Genomic DNA, 26439 nt, shown 5'->3' with positions numbered 1-26439 from the left:
CATTTAGTGAAGCTACTCACAGTGGATGAAGTATTCAGAAACTGTACAAAAGTAAATTTTTCCAAAATGTTACTTCAGTAAACGCCTCGCCTCTCTCTTCTATCGAGATTTTTTGCTGTAACATTCAGGGCGGCTCTGTTGAAAACACAAACGGACAAAAAACATTCGTCTAATTCTACAGGAAATCAACATAATGTATAAATTGAGTGCTACATGAGCTCATAACCTCTTTTTAGTGGGCACACACCTTTAATATTGAGGTTAATACGTGCAGAAATCGCGCGGACTCCGTCTTCAACGTGCGGACATTGAAAGCATCACCTGTTATGGCTCGAGCCAAGGCGGGCTGGAGGCGGGTTGCTGCTGCTGCTGCCGCGGCTGTTGGTACGTTTTTGCTCCTCCTGTCCAAGCTGGGTTTTCTTTCGAGGGTCTTAAAGTAACTCTCCTCCGGCACAAAACATTTTTATTCACTCAGCTGACCCGTAGGAGACAGAACCCGAGCTCTCTGGGTGGAGAAAACGACACAGTTTGACATCCGGGGGAGCGAAAAACAGGTAAAGTTTAAGCTAACTCGACGTCACATGTGGAAATCTTTCCTCGGACCCTCCGCTGTTAATTCAAACCGTTATTTTCACTTTTTTTTTTAGTGTAACTACATCCGGTTGACAGCTCAGACGTGTTTAATAACAAATATTGATAGAAATGCAGCTCGATTTTATTAAAAAATGCTCTTAGAGAGGCGCTTGATTAATTAAACATTTATTTACAGTTTGAGTTTCTCCTCCTACGTGACGTCTTCTCTCTGCAGCCGCTTTAAAGAAAACTGGAGTCAGTTTTTGATGCTTGTCTGCTCTGGAAAGCCTTTATTTAAATATATTTGGATGAATTTGATTTCAGAACAACTTCCAACAGATGTGCTTGTGACCGGAAATGCAGGTTTAATGATTAAAACGTTTTTATTCAAACAATATGACTTTTTTTTGGACAAAATAAATAGTAAAGGTGGTATGAAAATGAACAAGAAGGGGAAAAAAAGACATTTTCCTTTCCTAATTGTTTTAAAATCCTGGAAAACCTATAAAAATAATAATTTTCTTAGCTTTTATAGTAGCTGAACTGATCTGTAGAGATTCATAAACCTCTGCTGATGCTTTCAATAAATGAAATACCTTTCTGATATTTCAACATCTACTTCTGGTTGTTGTTATTCATCTGTCATGGTGTCTTCATGAAACCACACCCATCATTTGCTCCTGTTGTTGCTCTATTGTTGAACCGCAGGGTGTTTCTGTTAGTGTTGGTGAACAGCCCCAAGCTGGAGACTTTATGTTTACCTTTACATTTCGAAAATGAATGAAATGTGAAGCTGGATGCACTTTTTAATGCGAAACAGAAGCACAGATTAAACCGTTGTGTCAATCTGATGAGTCATTTTCCTGTCATGCTTGTTGTCAGGAAAATGTTCTTCAGGAGACAGAAGGCTGACTTTGTAACTCCCTTTATGTTTATTTGAATGTTCAGGTCAGATACAAAACATTTTACGTTTTTGAACTATATATGTGTGTAGTGTCCAGCATCATTACCCACCATTTATTTCCTGTTTACAGCCTGTAAGTGATACTGACATAAATCGTGACTGAGTTTGTGGAGAATGTTTGTCATCCACTTATTTATTTATGCATTACTTTACTTTCTGTTTAAACTATTCTGAAATGTCCGTCTACAGTATATCCAGAGTAAACAGATTTTATGGAGTAAGAGATTTTGGGTTTTGGTCACTTGAAAACAAAATCTTCTTAAATTGATGTTTCATCTCAGTATTATTTCCATTAGACTGATGTTTTAGTGTCTGGTCTACAGGGTAGAAAACTGTAGTGCTGTTTTTAAACACTGACCTCTTGGTTTTCAACCATTTCCTGTACAAAGGAAGCAGCTTTTAATGCATGTTGGGGTTTTTTTAGTGAGCTTTTTAATGTCCTAAGAGATGTTACGGAAACTGAGCTAAACCAGGAAAAATATTTTTAATTGCCATCCAGTGGTGTGATGTGTTGCAGTCAGACTTTCGAACTGGCCATGGTTGCATCAATGATGCCGTCTAATCTGTGTTTTGAATGATATCATAAGCACCTCTGATAAAGAAAGAATATTGCATTACTGTTTGTGGACTTGCCCATAACATTCTGTTTCGCTGACTCAAGGTTTCTCAAACAAAAAAAAGCCTGGCTTGTTTCAAAATCTAAATCTCGAGTCGTTTTCAGTTTGTGCAAGTAGAAGGTTGCCAGTCGGGCAACCTATACTGGGCTACTGGTGTTCCTCAGGGGTCCAATTTAGGACCACCTCACTTTCAAATCCAACTCAGTGGTGTAGTTCATGCTATTGGTATCTCCCATATCCATTTAAATGCTGATGATACTGTGCTCTACCCTTCTATTTCATTTATTAAGTGTTTGCTATGCTTTTGGTCAGTATATGGTTGTGCATTTCTTGTTCTTCTATGATATTCTTCTGTTTGTTGCTGTACAGTGTTTTGATTTATACTGACCAGGTTCTTGTTGAAAATAAGAATTTGTTCTCAGTCAACTTATCTGGTAAAATAAAGGTTAAAGGGGACGTAAGTGCAAAATTCACATTTCACATGTTTTTGTGTTCTCATTTGGGTTTCTGCTGCTTCTAAAAACAGTAGAGCCCAGCCTTTTTTTGCCAGTAAGTAGGCCAGACGCAGTAAGAGCTAAATAAGTTAAATGCATAATGAATTAAAACGAGCTCATTAACTTCTATAATTTATTCTCTTTCCACCAAAAACTGGATGACAAAAGTCTTCAGTCTGGTGTTTTGGTCTCAACTAAACCTTTGTTCACAGAGACCTTTGTTCACAGAGACTTCATAATTTAACTTATTTGTTGTTTTTGTTATTTTGTTTATTTATTTTGACTATTTAAAGTAAATAGCCAAAATAATCTTTGAGCATGTGTACGTCCGTTGTTACGCCGTTACCTTTTTATTACTTGAAATTTAAGGGTATTTTAAATAATAAAATACCTGAAATATGTTTTTACTTGGAAAAATAAAAGTATAACTTGAAATGACCAAAGAACATTTGAAATTGTACTGTTGTTTAAAACAGCAAGACTATAATTTATCAAAATAACTTCTTGGACAATTTATCGTCCTGCAAAATGTGTAATTATGTCAGGCCCAGAAATAATTTAAGTTTTTTTTGTGTGTGTGTCTGAAAAATGACCTGCTTTAAAAAACAAAATCAGCAGGCACTGCCTGTTACCTAGCAACCCCGGCACAGCTCAGCCCGTCACCTAGCAACCCCGGCAAAGCTCCAGCACGTCACCTAGCAACCCCGGCAAAGCTCCAGCACGTTTGCTTCCCATAACAAAACCGTTTTTTAAAGTAATTGTCATGGATAAACCAGTTCAGGGTCATGTCCTTGCTGTTAATCCGTACTCACACATCATGTGAGTTTAAACCGAAGCTGCCCGCTTTCTAAATAATTCCCCATGACCTGCACTTTTCCCACCGAAACACAGAAGTCTCTTTATCACGATAAAAATGTCGGAGGCCTCGTCTCAGACCTCGGGTTTCATTGTGTGCAGGGGGGATGGCGGCTCCGTACGAAGGCCAGTCTTTTGCTGCTCTGAGGAGGCGGTGCAGACAGAATGGGACCCTGTTTGAAGACCCTCTGTTCCCGCCATCCGACCAGTCTCTCTTCTACCAGGGAAATCGCATTGGACACATTACCTGGAAAAGACCCAAGGTAAGGAAATGAAAAACGAGGACATCCCTGGGAAGGGTTTCTGCTTAACAAAACAAAACAACCTAGAAACGCTTGCTATATTAACGCTTGAACAGTTCCGGATATTAATCTGAGAAATCCTTTGAAACCAGACGGAGAGATAAAGTAGGCTGAAAAAGAGGAGTGCCGATCTTGAATTAAGAGTGGATGTAAACAGAGGAGACATGAATCGGCTGAACATGGAGAAGAATTTAAGGAATTTCTTTTATCCTTCCTGAAATCCAAACTGCTACCAGTAAAAGTCCTTTTTTGTAGTTGTTTGTTTTCTTGCTCCAATCAACGCATTGAGATGTTTATCTGCAAGATAAATAATATGCATACTGGAATTTAAAAAAGTAAATAGACATTGTTGTATATAATCTTTTTAACTAAGGGGATAAGAGATGAGAAGGCTGCCTGATCCAAAACTGCTACTTCCTCAACTTATCGCTTTAAAAGACACAAATATGTCCATAAATGACTGTCTCCTCTGAGTCTGGGTTCCTTTAGTCATGTTGCTCTAAAGCAGAACACCAAAGAGATTTTTAATTTCATTGGAAGATAATGAGCAGATAATATAGAACTGAAATAATTCATTTTTAAAATGAAGGTTTGTGCTCTTTTTAATAAAACAAAGATCACATATTGTAGCTTTTCTGACTAATATGGGTTTAGAACTTTGTTCTTTGTACACAGATGAAAAAACGACTAAAAGACCAAAGAACAGCGTTGAAATTAATTGGAATGTATTTTAATATCAAAGGTCAGTTTGATTAACACAACTGTAAAAACGAGGGATGTTTTTTCATCCAATGCTTAAAACCCAGAAGACAAGTCGCGATATTAAGTTCACAAAAATGAGATCGAATTTCTCTCAAGGAAACGGCAGAGATCAAGTTTATGCAATAACAATGTTTTTCATTCTGCGTTTTCATAGTTTTTGTGCCATAAACTCAACAAACTGGTTTTTCTGATATCTGCAACAACAAAATAAATGTTTTGAAGAGAAATATGGAAGTCTAAAATATTCGACTTTTGGAAATCAGCTTTTCAAACTCAGAAATTTTCATGATTTCTTTCTAGAAAAATTCTGAATTACTTCTAGCAAATTTTTGGCTTTTCCAACTTTCTTTTTTTTGCCTCAGACCTTAAGACAATACTTTACTATTCTGAAATCTGCAGCACAATATTTATCCATTTGCCCCTGATAAGTGTGCCGTGATTGGTTGTATATAAACTGTTGATGCTTTATTATTCACTTTGTAGGTGTTATTAGTTCCTACTGGAATCCAAAATGGTGCCAAACGCGATTTAAGAGAGGAAATACTAGATATTTCTTTTTAAGTGAAAATATTTTTAAATGAAATAAAAATATTTCATGTTTGTTTCTTGCAAACAAACATCTTTGTCTAATATTGTATGTAAAAGTGGATAAATAAAAAAATACTTGAAGGCTCCAAATATTTTTTTATCCAATTAATTAAATGGATAGAATATTGGTTTTTTCTGCAATAATCATTAGTTTAACAGTTTTAATATTGTGAGATCTTCTTACACCCTTACAAAACAGTCTGGGAATCGTCCTTCTCAGCCACAAAGGGGCCGAATTTAGCACCAGGAGCCACATTTTTATCCACAGAGGGCAACAAAACTAAACAACACTAGACACTAGAGCTCTTTAATGTTATCAGAGTTTAATATGCTTAAGTTGTCTTAGGATCTCTGAGTGATGTTTTGCATTTCTCATGATTATTTGTTTGCAGGAGTGCAGCTGCAGTTCATGCTGCTGAAATTGGACTCTGCAGATTAAATTATTGCTCGATAATTTCCATAAATAGATTTATCTTTCAGTACTATCTTCACAATAAAAACACACGGCTCTTTAAAACGCCTCCAAAGGCAGCAGAGGAAATGATGTTTATAGTTTGATGTAAAGTGCAGCTTTCTGTGTCTTCCTCCATTATAATCTGCTCTCCTTCTGGCTTGGAGGATTCAATGTTTGTCCTTTTTTTAATGAATAGAAATAAAATTTACCAGTAACTTTGTCCAGCTTCTTTATTCTCCGTGTAAAAAAATACAAAACAAAAAAAACATCCACTGCCGGATGAAATGTGCACAGTTCAATGCTTTTACTGTCAATCATTAATAATTTGAGTAAATAAATAATTAAACAGGTGGCAAAGTGCACCAGAAAATCAACATTATCGATTATTTTATGGAGTGATGAGGGAATATTGCTGCTTGCTTAGCAGGATCTTTTCCTAAAGTGTTGAGTGAAAGAGTGTAAAAATGCAACTCAGAGCTTTAGTTATTATTTGTTTGGTTAGAAAACTTTTCCATCTCCTGAAATGTGCTAACTGAAGAAAATAATTTTATTTCAATAAAATATTACACATCGAGTCTATGACTGCAACTCCCAATTATTTTAGTTATCAAGGACTCTGATGAATAATTGAATAAATTTTCCACAATATTAGAAATACGTTAAACGATATAGATAAATAATTCAATTCCTGTTTTAAATAGTAAAAAATTAACATTTTACAGCCTGAAATGCCACATTTTAGGTTTGCTAAAGGAATCAATTGTTCTTTTAGCAACACTTCATTATTAGCAATAAAGAATGCATCTGCAGCTAAAAAAACACTTAATAAGTGAAAAGCTCGGCTCTTTCTAAAAGCTCTGTTTGACCTAACATCAACAATGTAGTGCTAATATATTGATTATCTATTTGATTCATAATTTCATAGCAAATGGGGCTTACCAGCAGATTTTCTTTGCAGAATTTGAACCAGGTGAAGTTAAAGATGTCACTAAAGGAGATTCTAGTAGAAGAAATTAATTTAAAAAGTTATTTTTTTTTATATTAAAATGAACATTTTTAATGCAGTTTTGGCTGAATTACTGCTCTAAATGCATTATCCTTTCAGCAGAAGGCCTCATTTTGAGTCTGAATGCTCCAGTTGACGATTAATCGATTACTAAACCGATTTGGCGATTATCTCAATAATTGATTCATCTTGATTAAGGCTATTAATCATTTCAGTCTTTGTGCTTTGAGCAAGTGCGCGTCATCAGGTGACGTTGGAAAAGCAGAACTCCCTTTCATCCGCTGGACATCCAGCTGAACCAGTCTGAAAAAAAGAGCAACGTCTGCCTCGACTTGTTTTATTTAGACTGGAAACCTACAAATAATCTGCTGCACTTGGGGTTCTTCACAGATAAACACAGATCAGTTGATAAGTGATTAGTAAAAAATGTGGAAGTTATTAACTGATCTTCATGATGAAGTGTTTTCCAACAGCTTTGCTGCGTTTTAACCTGAATGAAGGAGTGGCTCCTACCTGCCAGGTGACGACATTTTTCTGGTTCTGGTCTTTTCTTTGAATCTCAAACTCTTCCAGGAACCTGAAGTATGAACCATGAACTCTTTAAGATACATTTGAGCTTGGTCATCTGAACTATTTTTGGTTTTCTTTACATTTCTGACCATAAATTTAAACGTCCTCTGCTGTTCCAGATGATCTAAGTGGCTGCTCCCACAGAGTGGGTGGTTTTGCTGGGTGTGTGCCAGTGGTTTATCCCAGCTCTGTTATTTGCCTGCTCTCTAGGTTCCCTGCTTCAGTCTTTCATTGGCTCTTTTCTTTATTTAATATCACATTTACTCTTTACTTATCTCTTAATGATGAACCCTCTGGGAAACACCGTGTCATTCACTCTGCCCTCCAGCAGCAGCAGGCTTGGATAAATGCGCCACATAAAAAGAAAAAAATGGCAGGAAATTGCTGAGTTGGGTCAGTTATTTGCTTTAAATTAACTTAAAGAACAATTTCTCAGCTGTATACCAAAAGAACAGGCTGAATACTAATTGCATTTACACAGAGGTAAATTATACACAAGTAAGAGTAGCACTACTTCAACATATTTTTACTCAAGTAAAAGTATGAAGTCCCAAAAAAATTATTGTTAACAAATAAAAAAAAATTATTGTTAACAAATAAAAACATATTTGTTAACAAGTGTATACTCAAGTACTGAGAAAGTGATCAAATTATCAATAATTTAATGTTTAAAAATTACATAATCAGATGGACCAAAATATAAAGTTAAGAGGAAATTTTGGTATTTTAAGGACAAAAGTTACAATAATTTGTATAAGTAACAAACAACAACAAAGTCAGGCAACATAAAATGTTTCCAAATCAGTTTATTTCAATAAAAAACTTCAGAGACTTTAACAGAAACTGCAGGTGTGTGTCTGCATCTGATTAATTTTTGGTTAAAATGTGGGGTTTTTGCATTCAGTAGGTAGAAAATCCAGAAATTTTACTCAAGTAAGAGCTGAAATACTTCATAAATGTATCTAGTCACCAATTCTTTTTTCCTTGTAGGAGTTGAGCAGCAACCCTCACCTGTTTGTAGACGGGATCAGCGCTCACGACTTGCACCAAGGCCAGCTGGGAAACTGCTGGTTTGTCGCTGCTTGTTCCAGTCTGGCTTCCAGAGAAGCACTCTGGCAAAAGGTAAGAGATCATCGACAACAGGGGTCAAACTCGAGGCCCTTTGGGCCAAATCCAGCCCCTGCTGTAGCTTTTTATGTGACGCATAAACAGAGCCTTCAAGAAAGCAGCTGCCACCTTAAATAGTTTATCTACAGTTGCGTTTTCATTCAAATTGTGTGAAAAACTTTGTAGATATTCCACTAAAGTTTATAAAAAAGAATTTAGCAATTCAGTTGTTTCCATTAAATAAGAAACATAATTAAAATCAGTCGTCACAATATTTGTTCATACAATAAATAATTAAAACATAATCCTCTTTCCACTTCCTGTTGTCTTCTTTGTCGCTTCTGCCAGTAGTAAATTGCACATGTTACTCGTGTGAGGTAAAAAAGGTGTTTTCATTGTGCAAAAACACATTGAAAAATGTGATTTTGTTTTTCTAAATTGCCGATTTCATTTTGCTCAATCAAATGAAAATGCAGCAAATCAAAGCAGTTTTATCTGCATGCTGACAAATTACAACAATCAGTCCTTCCAGGTTTTTGTAGTTTTGTAATCTTAAAAATTTCTGTAAAATCAACAAATCCATGCACTTTTTTACATTAATGCACAAATGTGAATTTATTTCAATTCTTCTGCAAAGATAATAAAAAAGACAATCGTGTTTAAGTGATGCTAACTCCCACCTACAGGTGGCAGTATTTCTTACTTTTACTACACTGCTGCCACACGAAACATCTTACATAAATATCGCAAAATTTCTTGCAAAGATTTCGAAATTAGCACCACAAAATCAGTGATTGCAAAAAATCACAAAAACAATTTCAAAACTCACTTTAAGAACATTTCTGATATAAATTTGATACGGCACATAATAAAAATGTGTTTGGCAACACTAGTCGAGATGGTTTCAGATTTTAAAAATGCATTAAATAGGAAGAAAATAAATAAACCAAAGGCTAAAATTTTTTATTATTTTTAATTTTCCTTTGAGGTTTGTTGTTTTACAAAACAGTATTTAATTTAATAAGAAATAAACTACTAAAAATTAAACTAACTTGTTATTTTTTATTTAGTTTTGCTGTAAGATACTCCTGTAACTTTAGCAATGAATTTCCAGTTATTCTGACGTGAGAAGTCAGCCAGAGTTTCTGGTTTCTGTTTGTTTTGTGGGTCACACCTCTTTAGCTATCAGGCTGATTTCAGTCCCAGCAGACCTTCAGTGTTGTAAACGAATATTTTAGTAAACGAGTAATCTATTGATTAGTCTGACAATTAGTTGGGTAATCTGATAAAAAAAAGATAAAATAAGACATTGGTAAATCTGACATAACATCAGTAATATCTGCTTAACTTGTAACAATAATAGCTCACTTTCTGAGTTAACCTGAAGAAAGGTTTTACAAAAATCTGAAATTATATTCAGTGTATTTTGAGCAAACTATTATAAAATATGTCTTTACTCCAGCTTTTCGCTTATGTATTCATGTTCAGTTCGCTGTGAACCAGCAGCTCTGGGAGGAGAAAAGCTGCCGTACTCCAGGCATCGCTCCCGTCAATTTAAGGAATCTTATTGGTCCCCGGAAAACCACAAAAACCCTGACATGATCCTGAATCAGGAAAATCCTCCTAGGCCTAATTTGAAAATTGGACTTTATGCAGCGAACACTTAGTTTTTATCAACAACTTTCTTGTTTTTCTGTACATGAAACATTGATGTTAAAATGCTGTTTCTCTCTCGTTTGCATGGTAATCTACACTTGGAAACATATTTTATTTCTGTGTGTGCATGCTTTTAACAGTTCTTTTGCATCACTTGTTAGGCATTTATGTTGTGCTTTAAATCACATATTAACTCACTTATTAGTATCACTCATGAATGGAGGTGGTGATCAGTGCCATTAAGATTTTACCAAAAAGATTTGTTGGAAAATACTTACAATATTGAATAGTCCAACAAACTTCTCAACAAGTAGCATCGATCATCCACAAGGTGGCACCGATAACTGCCTAAAATGCCTCCTGTCTGATTTTTTCATTTAATAACTTAAGCCTTTTCTATACTATATTAGAAATACATGAAAATATGGATATAAACAAACAATTCAGTACATTTTTTAATTAAGAAAATAAAAATTTTAGTGCCTAAAATCCAGCAAGATTGAACCAGATGAAGCTAAAACTGGAGTTTTGGGTGAGACATATTTACAGACAGTTAATTGAAAAATGTATGTATTTTTAAATTTTTTACAGTTTTGGCTTAATTACTACTCTGAGTGAGCTGTTCATTCAGCAAATGTCTTTTTTGAGTTTTTGTCCTCCAGTTAATGTTTAATCGATTACTAAATTAGTTTTTGATTATTTCACTAATCGATTAATCATGATTAATCGTTTCAGCCCGAATAAATTTCACATTTATAAATACATTATTGCTAATGCATTCTTGTCAGCTGGATAAATATTCCTAATGATTTCGGGACCCTGGGTTTGGTTTTCTGCAGATGCTTTTTAATAATTTGCGGTTTTTTGTTTGGTTTTTGTTTCTGGTGAGTAAGGAACTTAGCTTACTACAAAAAATACAAATACTTTTATCATTCTCAAAGACATAAAAGTACTTGTGGATATTTTCTATCTTAAACAGATTTGATCTGTTTTCTTTCTCTCAGTGTTTCAGGTCAGCCATCTTCAGGTTTTTGGAAACTTTGAACATAAAGTTCGTGGGCCGTGCTTTGTGTCCGGCCTTTGTGGATTGTGTGTTTCCTCTGTGTTTTCTCTGCTGTTGCCTCGTCTGTCTCAAAGGTCTTCTGCACCTCTCAGTTTTCCATCAGCCCAGAGGAAACTGAACTCTTTCCCGGTGTCGGTCTGTCTCTGTGGGCCTGGCAGTTGTCTAGACACCCTGCATGGTTCCGAAACAAACATGGTTCCAGTGCGAGGAGGGCAAGTTAGATGACCAGTTTCAACACTATATGTAGGATTTCCAAAAGCATTTTTCATTTTTACATTAAGTATGTGTTTATTTAGGCCAGGGCTCTTCAGCCTGGGGGTTGTGGAGATATTGCAGGGGGATTGTGAGATTTCTGATTAATTGTTGTGTTTTTTAAGATATTCTATTGGCTAATATGAAATAATAGCATTTGTTTAGTGAAAGCTCTATCACTGGCAGCTAAAAAATACTTTTAACATCATCATGTGAAAGGCTCACCTCTGAAAGGGGCAGTATTATTTAAAATATATATATATATATGTATTACCTTTACATCATCAAATACTCACCTGGAGTGTTGCCTTCATTCTTTCATGCGTGTTTGAGAAATCCTTTAATCTACATGGCAACCATTCGCTTAGATCCACCAGTCCAAAAGGCCTGATGGATTTAGCTCCGCCTTCGAGACGTAGCTCCTCCCCCACTTAGCTCCTTCAGACTAGCCAGCAGCAATTAGCAACCACCTCGTGGACCTGTTCATCTTCTGAGCTCATTATAGGTGATGCTTCTCAGTGCAACGCTGATAAAAAAGGTTTTTAAAGGGTTAATAGAGGAGCCATGTGCTTATGACTTCATGAAGACAGAGTTTGAGAAAGAGCAGGAGTTTTTAAAGAGACAGAGGCCCAATTTCAAATTCTTCAATTGCAAAGTAAAATTTCTTTCAAATCATATTTGATATATGATTTTTATAACAACTGAAGGTAACACAGTTACTCGACTGTCCTGTAAAATGCACTATATGCTTGGACAATACAAATACTGCCCTTTTAACATGAATACAATCTGGAGCTAATCTGTTGATTATGTTTTTCAATTAAGTCGTTTTTTATTATCATATTAAATGCAAAATGTTTATATTTTTGCAGTAAATGCTGATCTCAGTGTGTTCTTTCCGCAAACAGCCTTTTTTTAAAAGTCTGTATAGTCTAGTAATCCATTACTAAATTAATTGACAAGTATTTCAGTAATACATTACTAGTTTCATCCCTAATAATATTTCTGTTACATAATTAACCAGCCTTGCAATCTGTAGCATTTAAGTCTCTTCTAGCCTTTGATTCACCATCATTTCTCTACATTTCGTGATTTATTTCTTGTGTAGTTTTCACCGTAGTGGTTTCTGCCTAGACTACGTCCCACACAGAAAGAAAAGACAAGCTTTTGAGCAAAAGAAAATCTAAGATAACGTTTCATCCAGTCACAACTCTGGTGGTTTTAGACAGGAAGTTATGGAGACAGAAAAACCAACAGCGTTTGAAGGTTTGTGAACACTTTATTGGCACAACAAACTGCAGGATACAGAGGAAAAGCTATAAATATGAGAAATAAAAGTTTTCATTTCTTAAAGTTGTATTCTTTAGATCCAAATTTAAATGCATCATGAAATAGATACAAGTCCTTTTCTGCATCAGGATAACTCAGCTGGAGGATTTTATTTTACAAAATAAATACATTGATTATCTTCACACCTTTTTATTGCACCTGTAAATATTTTCTTTATTCTGCTCTCCTTGCTCTGTTGCTTTAATCTTACCAAGCATTTTTATCTAGTGTAAATATTTATTTAATCTACAATAGGAAAAAAATAACTTCAAATAATGTTTCAGAAAAGCTTGCTTTAAGTAAATAATTACTTTATTGATTAAGATAACTAGTTTCACTGTTTTTGTTTCCAAGACATTTTCCCCATGTTATAAGTGATGTCTGAAGCAAATACTGTTTTAAATCAATATTTAAGAATTATTGATTTAAAACAAACTCAAGCGATTACTTGCAAGTTTTGTCCTATTTAAAGTGGACTAAGATATTTCAAATAAAAACTAAACAAAAATACTTGGTAATGTTTTGTGTGTTTACAGTTCAGCGTAAGGAAATGTAGACTAAAGGAAAAAACGAGTTTTTATAAATCAGGATTTGTGTCTGTTCCCTCCCAGTGAAAACAAAAAATTGATTTTGCTCCATTGATCTCCGTTTTCTGTCAGGTCAGTGTGTATGCATTTTCGTTATTTGAGATTTCAGTCACTGCTGTTCCACAGAATAACATAAAGAAAAAAAATTAACTTCAGAATATATCACAATAATTGGCTGAAGGTGAGAAATGAAGTGATTTTGTCAGGCATCGTTTTTTTTTAAGCTCATTGTTTATTGGGTGTAAAAGCATGCAACAGGACTAGTTGCTTTGAGACTAAATTTACTTTGTTTTGTTTTTATTAGTTTTTAACTATAAACGTCCGCTTTGGCCTTCTTTTAGTGTTGTAGTTCGACCGCCATCCCACAGAGGGCGCCGCTGGTCATTCTTAAGCGCAGACCTTGAGCCCGAATAAAAGATGGCGGTAGCGATATCTCAAAACTGTGATGAGAGACGGTCCAAACGGAACCCGATGTGGGATGAAAAATGCACTTTAAAAGGTTCTGTTTAAAAATATAAACACCCAATAAGCTATGTAACTTATAGCTGAATGAGCCCTATTCATTCAGCTACATGTTTTCAGCTTTTAGCATGATAAAAACAACATGGCGGCAATTAGCAAGGTAGAGTTTGTCGTGAGCAAAGTTTTACATCAAATTAATTCATGCAAAATACTTTCTTTAAGTGTGGAAATAATTAAAATAAATCTGTAGCGGCGGCTAAAGACATGCAAAGATTTAACAACGTTTAGTGGGTCTGAGGGGGAATTTATGCTGAAATCTAAACAGATTCTCTGAACGCGGAAGGTTACTTCTCGGGTATGAACTCGATGGTGCAGTCGAGGTTTGCTGCTGTGGACCCGTCCTTGTACGCGAACAGAAAATACATGACCTTCCTCACTTTGGCCAGCTCCGCGATCCTTTCCCCGAACTCCTGCATGTCGGCCTCCAGACACTTGAGCGGCGAGTCCTCCGGGTCCTCGGCGTTTCTCCAGAACGTCCCGATCGGCTCCAGGAGCTGACGGGTCATCAGGTTGGTGAGGTCCGGGGTCCAGTGCTGGGAGATGCCGGTGATGGTGACTCGGCCGTGGCCCGAGAGGGAGAAGTACCAGCGGGAGAAGTTGAGCTCCTGGACGGGGAAGTCGAGGCGATGCACGGCCTCGTGGGGGAGCAGCAGCCGCTCGCCGTCCTGACGCTTCTGCCCGGTTTTCTGCAGAGATGAGACGCGACGACGCATCATCTGCAGAGAAAATGGAGGGAGATCCAGATGAGCAAGAAATGAAAAAAAAATCAAAAAATATTTACATTTTTTAAAGTGATGTTTACACTGTAAAAACACAAAATCCTACCAAGTATTTTTGTCTCAGTTCTTGTAAAAATATCTCATTCTTGCAATAGGACAAACTTAACTTACAAGGAACTTGCAGGCAAGATATAGTAGCTTGTTTTAAGTTAATAATTCCTTAATATTGCTAAAAAAGAAAAACAGTTCTTCTATAAGTAAAATAATCTACCATTGCAACTAGAACTTTTTATATCAATATTAAGAAATTATTGACTTAAAACAAGCTCCTTTATCTAGCTAAAGAGTTACTTGTAAATTAATGTCTCATTTCAAGTGTACCAAGATATTTGCACCAGAAACTAAACAAAAATACTCGGTAAGGTTTTGTGTTTAAGTGTAGGAGATAGCGACTCACCCAGGTTTATTTATTCTTTGATTAATCTAGCAAAAGAAAATCTAGCAAAATGTCAACATTTCAAACTCATTAATGCTCCAGTACTTTTCTAGAACTTTTCTGAAAAGTTTTTAGCAGGAATTTACTTCTAACTACTTCACTCACGACAAACTGCGCCACTAACACTAAAGCTTACCAAGAACTTTTTGTTTCTAACTTGCACACAGCTTTTCAGAAAGATACAGGTTCTTGTTTAAAAAATTTTTTAAGTTTATTTATTAGCATTACCAGAAAATGTGTCACTAGCAGATTATGTAACTTGTAAAAAGATATTTTTCCCAAGTTATGAGTGAAATAATCTGCCAGTGGAATTACAACTTTTTCATCAATATTAAGGAATTATTGAAATCAAGCTCCTATATCTTGCTAAAAAGTTACTTGTAAGTTAGTTTGCCTTATTTAAAGTGCACTAAAATATTTTCACAGGTAGTTGGGCAAAGAAAAATACTTTGTAAGATTTTGTGTTTTTGCAGTATACCAGGGAAAACTCACAATCGAAAAATGGACAGTTGTATCAAAAGAAAATCTAAAAGAAAAAAAATCTAAAGATTATATTTTTGAGTAGTTATGTCTGATTTCCTGAAGCTGTCAGAAAGTCAGAGCCTCACCTCCGTCAGATCGGTGTCCTCCTTAAACTCCAGCACCAACTTCTCGGAGGAAGATTTACCCACGTCCATGTCCGCCTTCGATTGTATTCCCAGGTTCAGGAGAGGGAAGAAGTCGGCCTGTGTAGAGGGATGCAGTGATGGATGCAGCTGAGTTTTCCCCTGCCTCCTCTTCTTTTCATAGACTCGTTCTACTCCTCCCTCCCCTCAAACTGTTTCCATCATGGTGGACCAGTTTCTCCTCCTCCTCCTGCCCACAGGGAAGTTCAGTTGGGACATATTGACTGTCATGACTGGATGTAGCAGGACACGAGATCGACCCAAAAACATTATTGTTCCGGCTGTATTTCAGTCCCTCAGTTAAATTTAGAAAATAAACACAGTTTTCCACTCAGACGTTTTCAAACTTTGAGCTAAAAGTGATTAAATCTTTCTAGAAATCAGATTCTCCCAGATTTGCATGATAGAGAAAGCTGTGGGTAATTTCTGATATATATATTTTTTATTATTATTTAATGGTTTTTTTTAAGGTGCTAACTTGGTGAGTGATGTTTGAAGATGCTAGGCAACTGGGACGTTGATGACGTCCAAAAGGGAACGCTGAGAGTTTCCTGAGGGACTCTGGGAGCGCCGCTCGTCTCGGCTCGGTGGATCTGGAGTTTATTTTTATCCGCCACCTGGCTCAGGTTGGAGCTACATCAACGTTGATGTGATGTCAGCGGGGACGCGGCGCAAAATGTGGAAGAACGGCATTCCCTTGGTGGAAAAACTCTGAACAGTGAACAGTTGGATAGAGTAACCAAAAATTAGACCCAAGAAAGAGCAGCACTGCTTCAACATATTTTTACCCAAGTAAAAAATAGGCGTGCAAGAAATTACAGCAAAGTAAAAAAAATTTTGGTAAAAAGTTTAAGTACTGAGTAACTTATCAAATTACCACTTAATTAATATTTAAAAATTACTTAATCAGACTGGCCAAAATGTAAAGTTAAGTGGCAGTTTTGGTGTTTTAAGGACCAAAATGGCAATAATTTTTATACGTAACAAAATCAGGAAAGAAAATTGTTTCTAAATCAGTTTCTTTAATAAAAACTTATGAAACATCAACTAAAACTGCATCTGTGTGTCTGGTGAAATTTTGGTTAAAACATGTTTTTCATTCAGTGGGTAGAAAATCCAGAAGTTTTACTCAAGTAAGAGTAGAAATACTGAAAAGTAAAAGTTCAGAATAGTAAAAATATTCCTAAAAGAAAATAATAATAAAAAGTTACTCTAGTAACTGTAACTAGCTACTGGGAACTCTGGTTTTTACAAAGAAAAAAAACATCCATCCATCAAAACAAGCTTCAGCTGAATCTATTTTTATTTTTGCTTGTTTTTTAAAGACTTAATTAGAAAAAAATCTATTTGTTTCCATATTTCAGTGACGTCAGCCATATAAGTGAGTTTTAGAACATATTTTCTGTCATTTGTAATTTTTTTTTTAAGAAACTCAGCAGAGTTTATCATACAAACTACTTCTGACTCCAAATCTAAGAACTAACGGTTGTAAACGGCATAATGGAGAAACATTGTGATGACTTCCTGAAAGAAGGATCTTAAACTGTCAGTTATAGCAACTGAATGTAACATAATTTATTAATTGTGTTATAAAATTGCACTATGTGCTTGGAAAATACATACTCCCTCTTTAAAATTGGAAATTAAATCTGGTATTAGAAAAGTCAGGTCTTATTTTTAAACCATGTAGCTCGACTAATTGTTCATTATTTTAGTTAAATGGGGATAACCAGCGGCGCCCTCTGCTGGAGAGTGGCAAAACTAAAATACAGTCTCCAAGTGGATTAATTGTGTGCATCTCTTGACCTCAGTTACATTTCTGTATTTATTCATTCTCCTGTTTCCAGGTGATTCCGGACTGGAAGGACCAGGAATGGAACGAAGAGAAGCCAGAAACGTACGCCGGGATCTTTCACTTCCAGTTCTGGCGGTTCGGTCAGTGGGTCGACGTGGTGATCGATGACCGGCTGCCGACGATGAACGGAGAGCTTGTTTACTGCCACTCCAACGACAAGAACGAGTTCTGGAGCGCGCTGGTGGAGAAAGCCTACGCCAAGTGAGCCATTGGTTATTTTTACTTCTTCTTCAATGTCTTTGTCCTCTTTCGTCTTCATCTGACTTTTCTTCTTCGTGCTTCTTTTATGACCTGAAGATCATGCTCGACCATTTTTTTTTTTTTAGCATTTACTGGATTATTTTTAATTAATCAAAAATTAATTTATTAAATTAGTCAGGGCTGCAACTGAATATTATTTTAGAAATTATTTATTCTATTCTGACAATCAAATAAATTCTGCCAATTTTTTATTTGACCATTTAAACTTTTTATACAATATTAGGAATACATTATAATATGCAAATAAACAAATAATTTAATTTATTAAAAAGGAAAATAAGCATTTTATTACCTAAAATGCAGCAACATGTTATTCCTTTGGTGAACCTTCGATCATTTGTTGCAAAGGATGCATCTGCAGCTACAAAATATATATTTCTGGTAAAATGGTTAATAATTGGATTACAAAAGGTGGTCAATAGAAGATTTTATTTACAGAATTTGGACTTGGTGAAGCTGAAACTACGCAATTTAATCAGTTGTGGGTAGACTGTTTGATTTGTTGGGCTGACCTGTGAAGACTGCAGTAACCAATGCGACTAAAGATAAACGCATGGATGAGTTTCTCTGGATCGCACTGAGACATTAATCCTCTGATCCTGGTGATGTTCTTCAGGTGATAGGTGGCCGACTTTGTGACTGTGAATGATCACAATTATTCCGATGAATCGATTCAGCCTTCCTTACATGTTGTAGTTTCTTTCCTGCTCGTGTGTTCGAGGTTGTGTGGGTGCTACGAGGTTCTGGACGGGGGAAACACCGCCGATGCCCTGGTGGATTTCACCGGCGGCGTCTCTGAACCGGTGGATTTGACGAAGGATGAGATCAAAGACGAAGACGAGAAACACACCAATCTGTTCGAAAGAGTCCTGAAGGTCCACGACAGAGGAGGCCTCATCAGCTGCTCCATCCGGGTGAGAGTCGGAGGAAACCCGGAACGTCTGAAACTATTTAGGAAACGAATCTGATAATCACTGGCTGTCTCTCCAGGCGGTTTCTGCAGAGGACATGGAGGCCAAGCTGGCCTGCGGCCTGGTGAAGGGCCACGCGTACGCGGTGACCGACGTCCGCAGGGTGAGGCTCGGCCGCGGCCTGCTGGCCTTCTTCAAGTCGGATAAACTCGGCATGATCCGCATGAGGAACCCCTGGGGCCAGAGGGAGTGGAACGGACCCTGGAGCGACAGGTAAGCAAACGCACCGTCACTCCAGACTCAGATTAGCTCAAAAATCAGTAAAAATACTGAACATTGTTTTATTTATGTCAAGATGTGAATTTAGAATCTCGTTAAAAACTGAGAGATGGTATCAGTTTGTGGATGAACGCTGCAAAAACACAAAGTCTTGCTGAGTGATTATTGTCTAGTTTCTGATGCAAATATGTAACCTTGAAATAAGACAAAACTAACAAGAAACTTTTCAGCAAGATGCAGGAGTTTGTTTTAGGTCAGTTATTTCTTGATATTGATGAAAAAACATTTGGTACATTTGTAGATCATTTAACTTAAAACAAGAAATTTTTCCCATCTTGTAAGTGAAACCAATGAGACTACAACATTTTTATCAATATCAATAAATTATTGACCTTAAACAAGCTCCTCTCTGTTGGTGAAAAGTTACTCATGAGTCAATTTTGTCTTATTCAAGTGTGTAAAGATATTTGCACCAGAAACTAGACAAAAATGACTTGGTAATATTTTATAATATTTTATATTTTATAATATTTTATGTTTTTGCAGTGCATGTTGGACCTGAAGCCCATTTTATTGGCTATTTTTGCAGAATACACCAGATTTGGACGGTTGTGTTAATCCTTGAAAGAGTTTGAATTTCATACTTTGGGAAAATACTTGATTTCTGTCTGAAGCCCTTAAAACTGCTGGATGTTCAAACTTCACAGTTTGGAAATAAACTTCAATCTAATGTTTGATTAAAGCCTGAATGAGCAAAAGGATGTTTATAGCTGAAACCAGATATTGAAAGATAAAAAAATATAAGTGCAGATTCTTTTCTCACTCTCTGAAGTTAAATCAGACTAATAGTTTATTTTTTTTACTAAAATTATTCATATTTGCTAAATGCCAAAAAATGTGACGAGATTTTTTTTGTGACTTTCTTAGACCAGTCTGGTGTGTAAAGTGAGATGTTTCAAAACATACAATTTTGTTATATTTTAGGTGCTTTGGAATAAAATAAAACATTATTAACAACAGTAATAAATGATATTCTATAATTAAAACGGAATTTTAGTTCATTTGTATTGTTTTTATTTCCCATCAAGCATATTAAATAACTGCAGCCGTTTTTACTGGACGTAGCGTCACAGATAAATATTTCGGTGTTTTTCAGCTCTGAAGAGTGGAAGCGGGTCAGTCAGAGTCAGAGGGAGCGAATGGGCCTCACTGTGCAGGATGACGGCGAGTTCTGGTGAGTTTCAGCGCAACGCCGCCCACTGCTGGCCACGCCAGGCTACAGCAGCACTGCATCGCAACACAGCTGCAGCTAACCACTGCAGCTAACCACTGCAGCTAACCACTGCAGCTAACCACTGCTTTAGTAATCGATTATTCTGACAATTAATCAGACGAAAATTTGAACACGTAAGCCCTTTTTATACAATATTAGAAATACATTAAAATATGCAAATAAAGAAACAATACAGTTTCTTTAAAAAAAAAAAAGAAAAGAAACTTTTTATTGCATAAAATGCAGCATTTCTTCCTCATTTGTAGCAAATGAATTTGAACCAGATGAAGCTAAAACTATTATTTGGATTTTTTAAAAATCTGCTAATTTTATACATTGTTAATATAACTTCAAATTAAAATATTCAAATACTTAAATTCCTATTTTAAATAAGAAAATTTATGTGTTACTGGCTAAAATGCAATAATATAGTATTCCTTTAGTGAATTTGAACCTGAAAAGGTGATTTTTTTTTTAAATGTAAAATGTCGATACATACATTTTGTACAGTTTTGGATTAGTTATTGCTCCGAATATGTTATGATTTTTATCAAATGTTCTTTTTTTAGTCTATATTAATCGATTATTAAATTAGTTATTTCAATCACAGATTCATCACAATTAATCTAATTAATTTTTCTCAGCCTTCCTTTAATGCTTTTAATTAACAGTTTACTTCAACTTAGACGCTTTCTTTCCTCTTCATCTCCTAATTTCTTCGTTTATTGTCCTCAGGATGTCGTTTGATGATTTCCTCGCTAACTTCACCGACCTCATCCTCTGCCGTCTCATCAACACATCCTATCTGACTTTATATAAGACCTGGGAGGAGGCTGTGATGCGGGGCTCTTGGCGTCGCCATGACAACCCGCTTCTCAACCGCGCCGGCGGCTGCAGCAACAATCTGTCCTTCGTTCAGAACCCGCAGGTGATCTTCGCTTTCACTCAGCGACGTGAGGCTGAAATATGACATGATTCTTTATTTTGTTTTGTTTTATTTTGATTTAATTTTTTCTTGAAATCCAATCTTTCTAACTTTTTTTTTTTATGATTTAATATTTTATGGTCGGTCATCCTACTCAATTAAGATTTTTCCCCTGAAATACAACTTTTTGAGTTTTTTTATTGCTGAAATCAATTATGTGTTTTTGCATAGTCATTCATTCAGTAATACGAGACGAAACTCATAATTCATTAATACGAGTTTCGTCTGTTTTGGGGGGGTTTATGATCATTTGTATTACTCAATTACGATACTCTTTTTGCTGGAAATATGTTTTTTTTTATACAACTGATTTTGGATTTCTTTCTAAAATCAGATCATTTATATTACTCACTGTTGAGTTTTTCCCCTGAAATCCAACTTTTTCTTCGTATTTTGTTGTTTTTATTTTGCGTAGTCATACATATAAGTTTGTTATAAGTTTGCTAGTTTCTGGTTTCTTCTGACATTTCATATTTCATGTCGTAAAAGTCCAACAAAATGCAACATGGCCGTTCAGACTGCACACACTTTGAAAACAATCACATCCAAATTAGTTCCAACAATAAAGTGGCACTGATTAGATTTTTTGGGGGGTGAAAAGATCAGAGTTGGTTCATTCAGACTTCTGTAAAAAGTCTGATTTTAGTCGTATTTACCTGCTGTCCTCTTCTGCTGTCCTCTTCTTTATTTTGTGTCGCAGTACGTGTTTGACGTGAAGAAGCCGAGAGATGAGATACTCATCTGTCTGCAGCAAAAGGACCGCAAAACCGCTCTGAGAGAAAAACGTGAAGAAAACCTGCCGATAGGCTTCGAACTCCAGAAGGTAGTAAAGAAACATCTGTAACACGAGCGCCGTGGCTGCAGCATTGGTAAAACTTCGCCTCACCTGTGGACAGGTGGAGCTGAACAGGAAGTACCGTATGCATGTCACGCAGCAGAAGGTTGGAGGAAGCATCTTCATCAACTCCAGGTCTGTGTTTCTGCGCATCATGCTGAATGAGGGCCGCTATGTCATCATCCCAACGACCTTCAACCCCGGCCTGGAGGGAGAGTTTCTGCTGCGCGTCTTCGCCGACGTTCCCACCAACTGCAAGTACGATGCAAACCCGAGTTCCTGCAACTTCTGTTCAACTTCAAAATGAAATCCAAACACAGTTCAAGAACAAATCAAACTTAATGGACCAACGATTCAGTTATTTTAACAACAAATAGCGACGACACCTTTCCATTGTTTTGTTATTCTGTCTCTTACAACTATGCAGTTATAAGTTGACAAAAGAAGAGGAAATAGCAAAAGTATTGTCAAAACTTATAATAATGAATACAATGTAAAAATGAACACAGTCGGTTTGCAGCTATTTTTAAAAAAAATCCTGAATGTATTATGCAAAATTAAAGTTTTGCATGTTTTTGTAATTCCGTTTCAGTCTCTACTGCTTCTAAAAAAACAACCTTAGCAGTTAAAAAAAAAAAAAACACCCAGTTGATTCTTGGCAACAAATTCATGTTTTTTCTGTGTGGAAAATGAGTCGTTTAAAAGAAAGAACACTAGAAATATCAAGTGAACTGCCCGTTACCTAGCAACCCCGGTGGAATTCCGCCCGTTGCCTAGCAACCCCGGTGGAATTCCGCCCGTTGCCTAGCAACCCCGGTGGAATTCCGCCCGTTGCCTAGCATTCTGCCTTATTTCCTACAGGGAGTTGACTCTCGATGAGCCGCCTCAGACCTGCTGGTCCGGATTGTGCGGTTACCCGTCTCTGGTCACGCAGGTCCATGTGCTACAAGCTAACGGACTGGCAGGACAAGACTCAGACGGAGGTATTTTCTACCATTATCTTATATTTTATTTTTTTAATTTATTGTTCATTTTAAAATTTCACATTAAAATATTGTTCTCCTCCTATGAATTCCAATCCTGATTTAGTGGGAATTTACTTCCCTATTTTTTTTCTATTTGCAAATTAAATGCGTTGTCGTAAATATTTATGGCGTCACTTATTTTATGTTCCGTATTTTTAAATTGTCATTAATGACATGAAAGTAAAAAAATTTGTTTTATTTAATCAAGATTGATTTGTAAAATCAACACCAGGTTAAAACTATATGCATGTCAGAATCATCCAGCCAAACTGAGGATATTTGTAATTTTTTTTATCAGAAAAAGCAGCAAAACACTAAAAACTTTCTCTCTCCAGCCTCAGATCCTTATGTGATCATCCGCTGCGAAGGAGAGAAAGTTCGCTCTGCGGTTTATGAAAACACCTGCAGCCCCGTCTTCAACACCAAAGGACTTTTCTACAGGAAGAAAGCCAACCAACCAATCAGCATCGAGGTTTGAGTCTCTCTCTTTTAAAACGTCTAATCCTGACCACGACGTTGACCTCCTCTCCGCTTCTCAGGTTTACAACCACAACATCTTGAAGGACGGATTCCTGGGCCGCGTGTTGGTGCCGGCCGAGCAGGGAAAGGTCCAGAAGACGCTTCACCTGAAGGAGAAAGGCGACGACAACGACCTTCCTGGCACCGTGAGCCTGGTCATAGAGACCAGCTCAGTGCTCACCAGCATCTGACACCAAAACCTTTTAGGTTTCTGTTTTTAAAATAAAATCTCTTCTGTATGAACTCAATATTTGCCAATCAAAACACCAAATAAATCCTCCGGGTTTATCACCACTTACTTAAAAATAAACTTTTATCGTTTACATGCATTAAAGTATGAATCAATATTAGGGACATGCAAAGAAAAAAGAAAAAATAGTCATAAAATCACAAGAATGAAGTCATAATTTTATGGGAAGAATGTTGTGTTCTGATATTACAACTTTATTCTTGTTTTCTTGTAACTTCTCGTATTATTACTTTATTCTCATAAGTTTACAACTTTGTATTATGAGTTTTTCATGTTAGTTTGTCTTTTTGTCGTACAAATTTATTCTTTTTTTTCTTAGCCTGTCCCTAATACTTAGTTGGATTTTTCCACACTGTGCCTTCTGCTTTTATGTTATGGTGTTTTTCTGTATATGGCACTTGGTATTATGAAGGTTTATTTCGTTTTTATTACCATTAATAGTTTAAATTGTAGAGTTAATTCATTTAAAAAACACATATTAATGAATAACTGTATGAACTTAAATTTTCGTCTGATTGTTGGTACAATCGTTTAGATAATTTATTATAAAGAACTTATTCCAGAAAGGTCAGAGGTCAGGTGTGATTTAGTTGGGTGTTTACACTCTTGCCATTAGGGGGCGCTGTGTTGCATAATGCTGTGTTTTTTGTTTTTGTTTTTTTAAACAGTGCCAACTTTTACAACCGGAGTTAATTTACAGAATCGGGTTCAACGCGCCTGTGTTTGTTTCCGGCTGGTTTACGTGTCACTGCTGCCATTTCTGTGTTTGAAATAGATTTTAAAAATTAGTTTTAACTGAAACTTTTACCTTTAAAAACAACGGACCAACAACACAACGCTTAAATCTTGAGCATGAATTGTTTCATCTTCTCTGCTTCATTTTTATTGATTTATAATGTTATATAACACCTTCTGTCTATTTGTACATGCAAGATAAATTTATTAAACTTTTCCAGTCAAAGATGTTCAAAGTGAAAGTATCTTTTTGAAAAAATGAATGTTTATATATATATATATATATATATATATATATATAAACATTCATTTTATACATTATATATATATATATATATATATATATATATATATATATACATATATATATATATATATATAATTGGAGTAAGCTGTGTAATTTGTGTTTATCAAGATGTTTTTAAAGATTTGTAATGAAACAAAATTACCTAAAGTGTTTTAGGGGAGGAAAAAAAGCAAATTTCCACCAAAAAACTTAAAATTTGCGATTAATGTTTTCTAGAATTTTTCTTTTAGGAAGTTTAAAACATTTTACGTTCTTTTTCTAGAAAAGTTCCGATTAATTTGAAACTTGAGTTTTTCTTGTAAATGTATTAATTTTTTTTACATTGTTTAGATTATCTCAAAATTTAAGTTTGTTCTTGAAATGTTTTACTTTTGGAGCTCAGAAATTTCCTTTTTTTTCTGAGAAAAATGTTTATTTTAAATATTTATATCCTGACAGTAGGGAAAATAGAAAAATGAGGGTTAATAATTTTAAAAAAGTGCTCTTTCCACTCAACTTTCTATGAACATGATAATTTAGCACTAAAATTATGGAATTTTATTACTAATAATAACAAATCTATATAAGTGTTATTGCCTGGAATTGGTTACAAAAACTTTTTTGTTTTGGCTTCATTTGTACAACATTTTGGAGGCTAAATGTTTAATAAAGTTGTATTTTAGATGAGTGCAAGTTCAGGATAAAAATTAACATCTAAACTTAGTGAGATTAATCTTTTAATATATATTTTATGTAAAAACATAAGATTGTGAGTTATTAGATTGAGAGGCAACAACTTGAACTTTTTAGGGAAAAAAACAGTGTTTCTTATAGGGGATGCTTGAGATGTTGGTTTTAATAACTTAGAAAACATTTGTTACAGCAGCACTACAGTAACAGTACAACAGAGATAAATGGAAGGAGCCGCATTCACATCCAGCGGCGCCGGTTTTAAACAAACCGGAGCACAGAGGACTGACCGGAATGATGCTGGACTGGTGAAAACAAAAAAGCCTCACATCGTGACCTCACGTCAAATAAACAGACTTTTACTGACACCGACTTCTTAAAACACTGAGTCAGATCCCAGAAAACATGCTTGCAGGTTCCACATGGATGCAAATCATCAAATTTCCTGCATCGAGGACATTGTTTAAACTCTTCCGATGAGAAGAAAACATGATTATGAGCTGTTGAATCCCAGTCAGGAGTGTTGTAACATAATCCCACAACAGCTGAACAACCACAGGAAAGTACCTGAAACAACGTTTGGTTATTTACGTAGCACTGAACCAAAACCCAATTCTGTTCAGAGTTACAAAGCTTTTTACACCACCCAGATTTTGCCATTTTTAGGTGGTTTTCTATTGTAACAAAGGCTAAACTCACATTTTAAATAATCAAATGTTCACCTTTACATTAATTAGTTTGACTTTCTCATTTTCTCAGGCACAAGCAACAGTAACAAAATCAACTTTTAAATAAAAAAAATATTAGAAAAGGCTGCAACTATTTTTATAAATCAATTTTCTTTTCATCGTGCATCAAGTGTAATTCATAAGAAAAAAGACGGATTTACTCTAAAACATTTATGCATAAACATCAAGGAAATACTTGGCATTTTAATATAGGGTAATCTCTTCT

General features: G+C 35.6%; 2 protein-coding genes across 2 annotated transcripts; one reads left to right on the top strand and one right to left on the bottom strand.

Moving 5' to 3' along the window:
• The first annotated feature begins 345 nt into the window (after positions 1-345).
• On the top strand, positions 346-24737 carry capn5a (calpain 5a). The gene is made up of 13 exons (XM_055028680.1): positions 346-554; positions 3606-3766; positions 8176-8307; positions 17429-17637; positions 18419-18611; positions 18688-18881; positions 20044-20121; positions 20896-21088; positions 21846-21968; positions 22042-22238; positions 22842-22963; positions 23341-23477; positions 23545-24737. The coding sequence occupies exons 2-13, from the start codon at positions 3611-3613 to the stop codon at positions 23713-23715; spliced, it is 1905 nt and encodes a 634-aa protein (XP_054884655.1). The 5' UTR covers positions 346-554; positions 3606-3610; the 3' UTR covers positions 23716-24737.
• Positions 12523-15687, bottom strand: ompa (olfactory marker protein a). Its single transcript, XM_055028684.1, has 2 exons — positions 15525-15687; positions 12523-14417 (listed from the first exon to the last, which is right to left on the bottom strand). The coding sequence occupies exons 1-2, from the start codon at positions 15591-15593 to the stop codon at positions 13986-13988; spliced, it is 501 nt and encodes a 166-aa protein (XP_054884659.1). The 5' UTR covers positions 15594-15687; the 3' UTR covers positions 12523-13985.
• Positions 24738-26439: the final 1702 nt, after the last annotated feature.

Source organism: Poeciliopsis prolifica, unplaced genomic scaffold, assembly GCF_027474105.1.
Source record: "Poeciliopsis prolifica strain line A6 unplaced genomic scaffold, Auburn_PproV2 SCAFFOLD004, whole genome shotgun sequence".
NCBI classification, from domain to species: Eukaryota; Metazoa; Chordata; class Actinopteri; order Cyprinodontiformes; family Poeciliidae; genus Poeciliopsis; species Poeciliopsis prolifica.
This window is presented reverse-complemented; position numbering and strand designations above follow the sequence as displayed.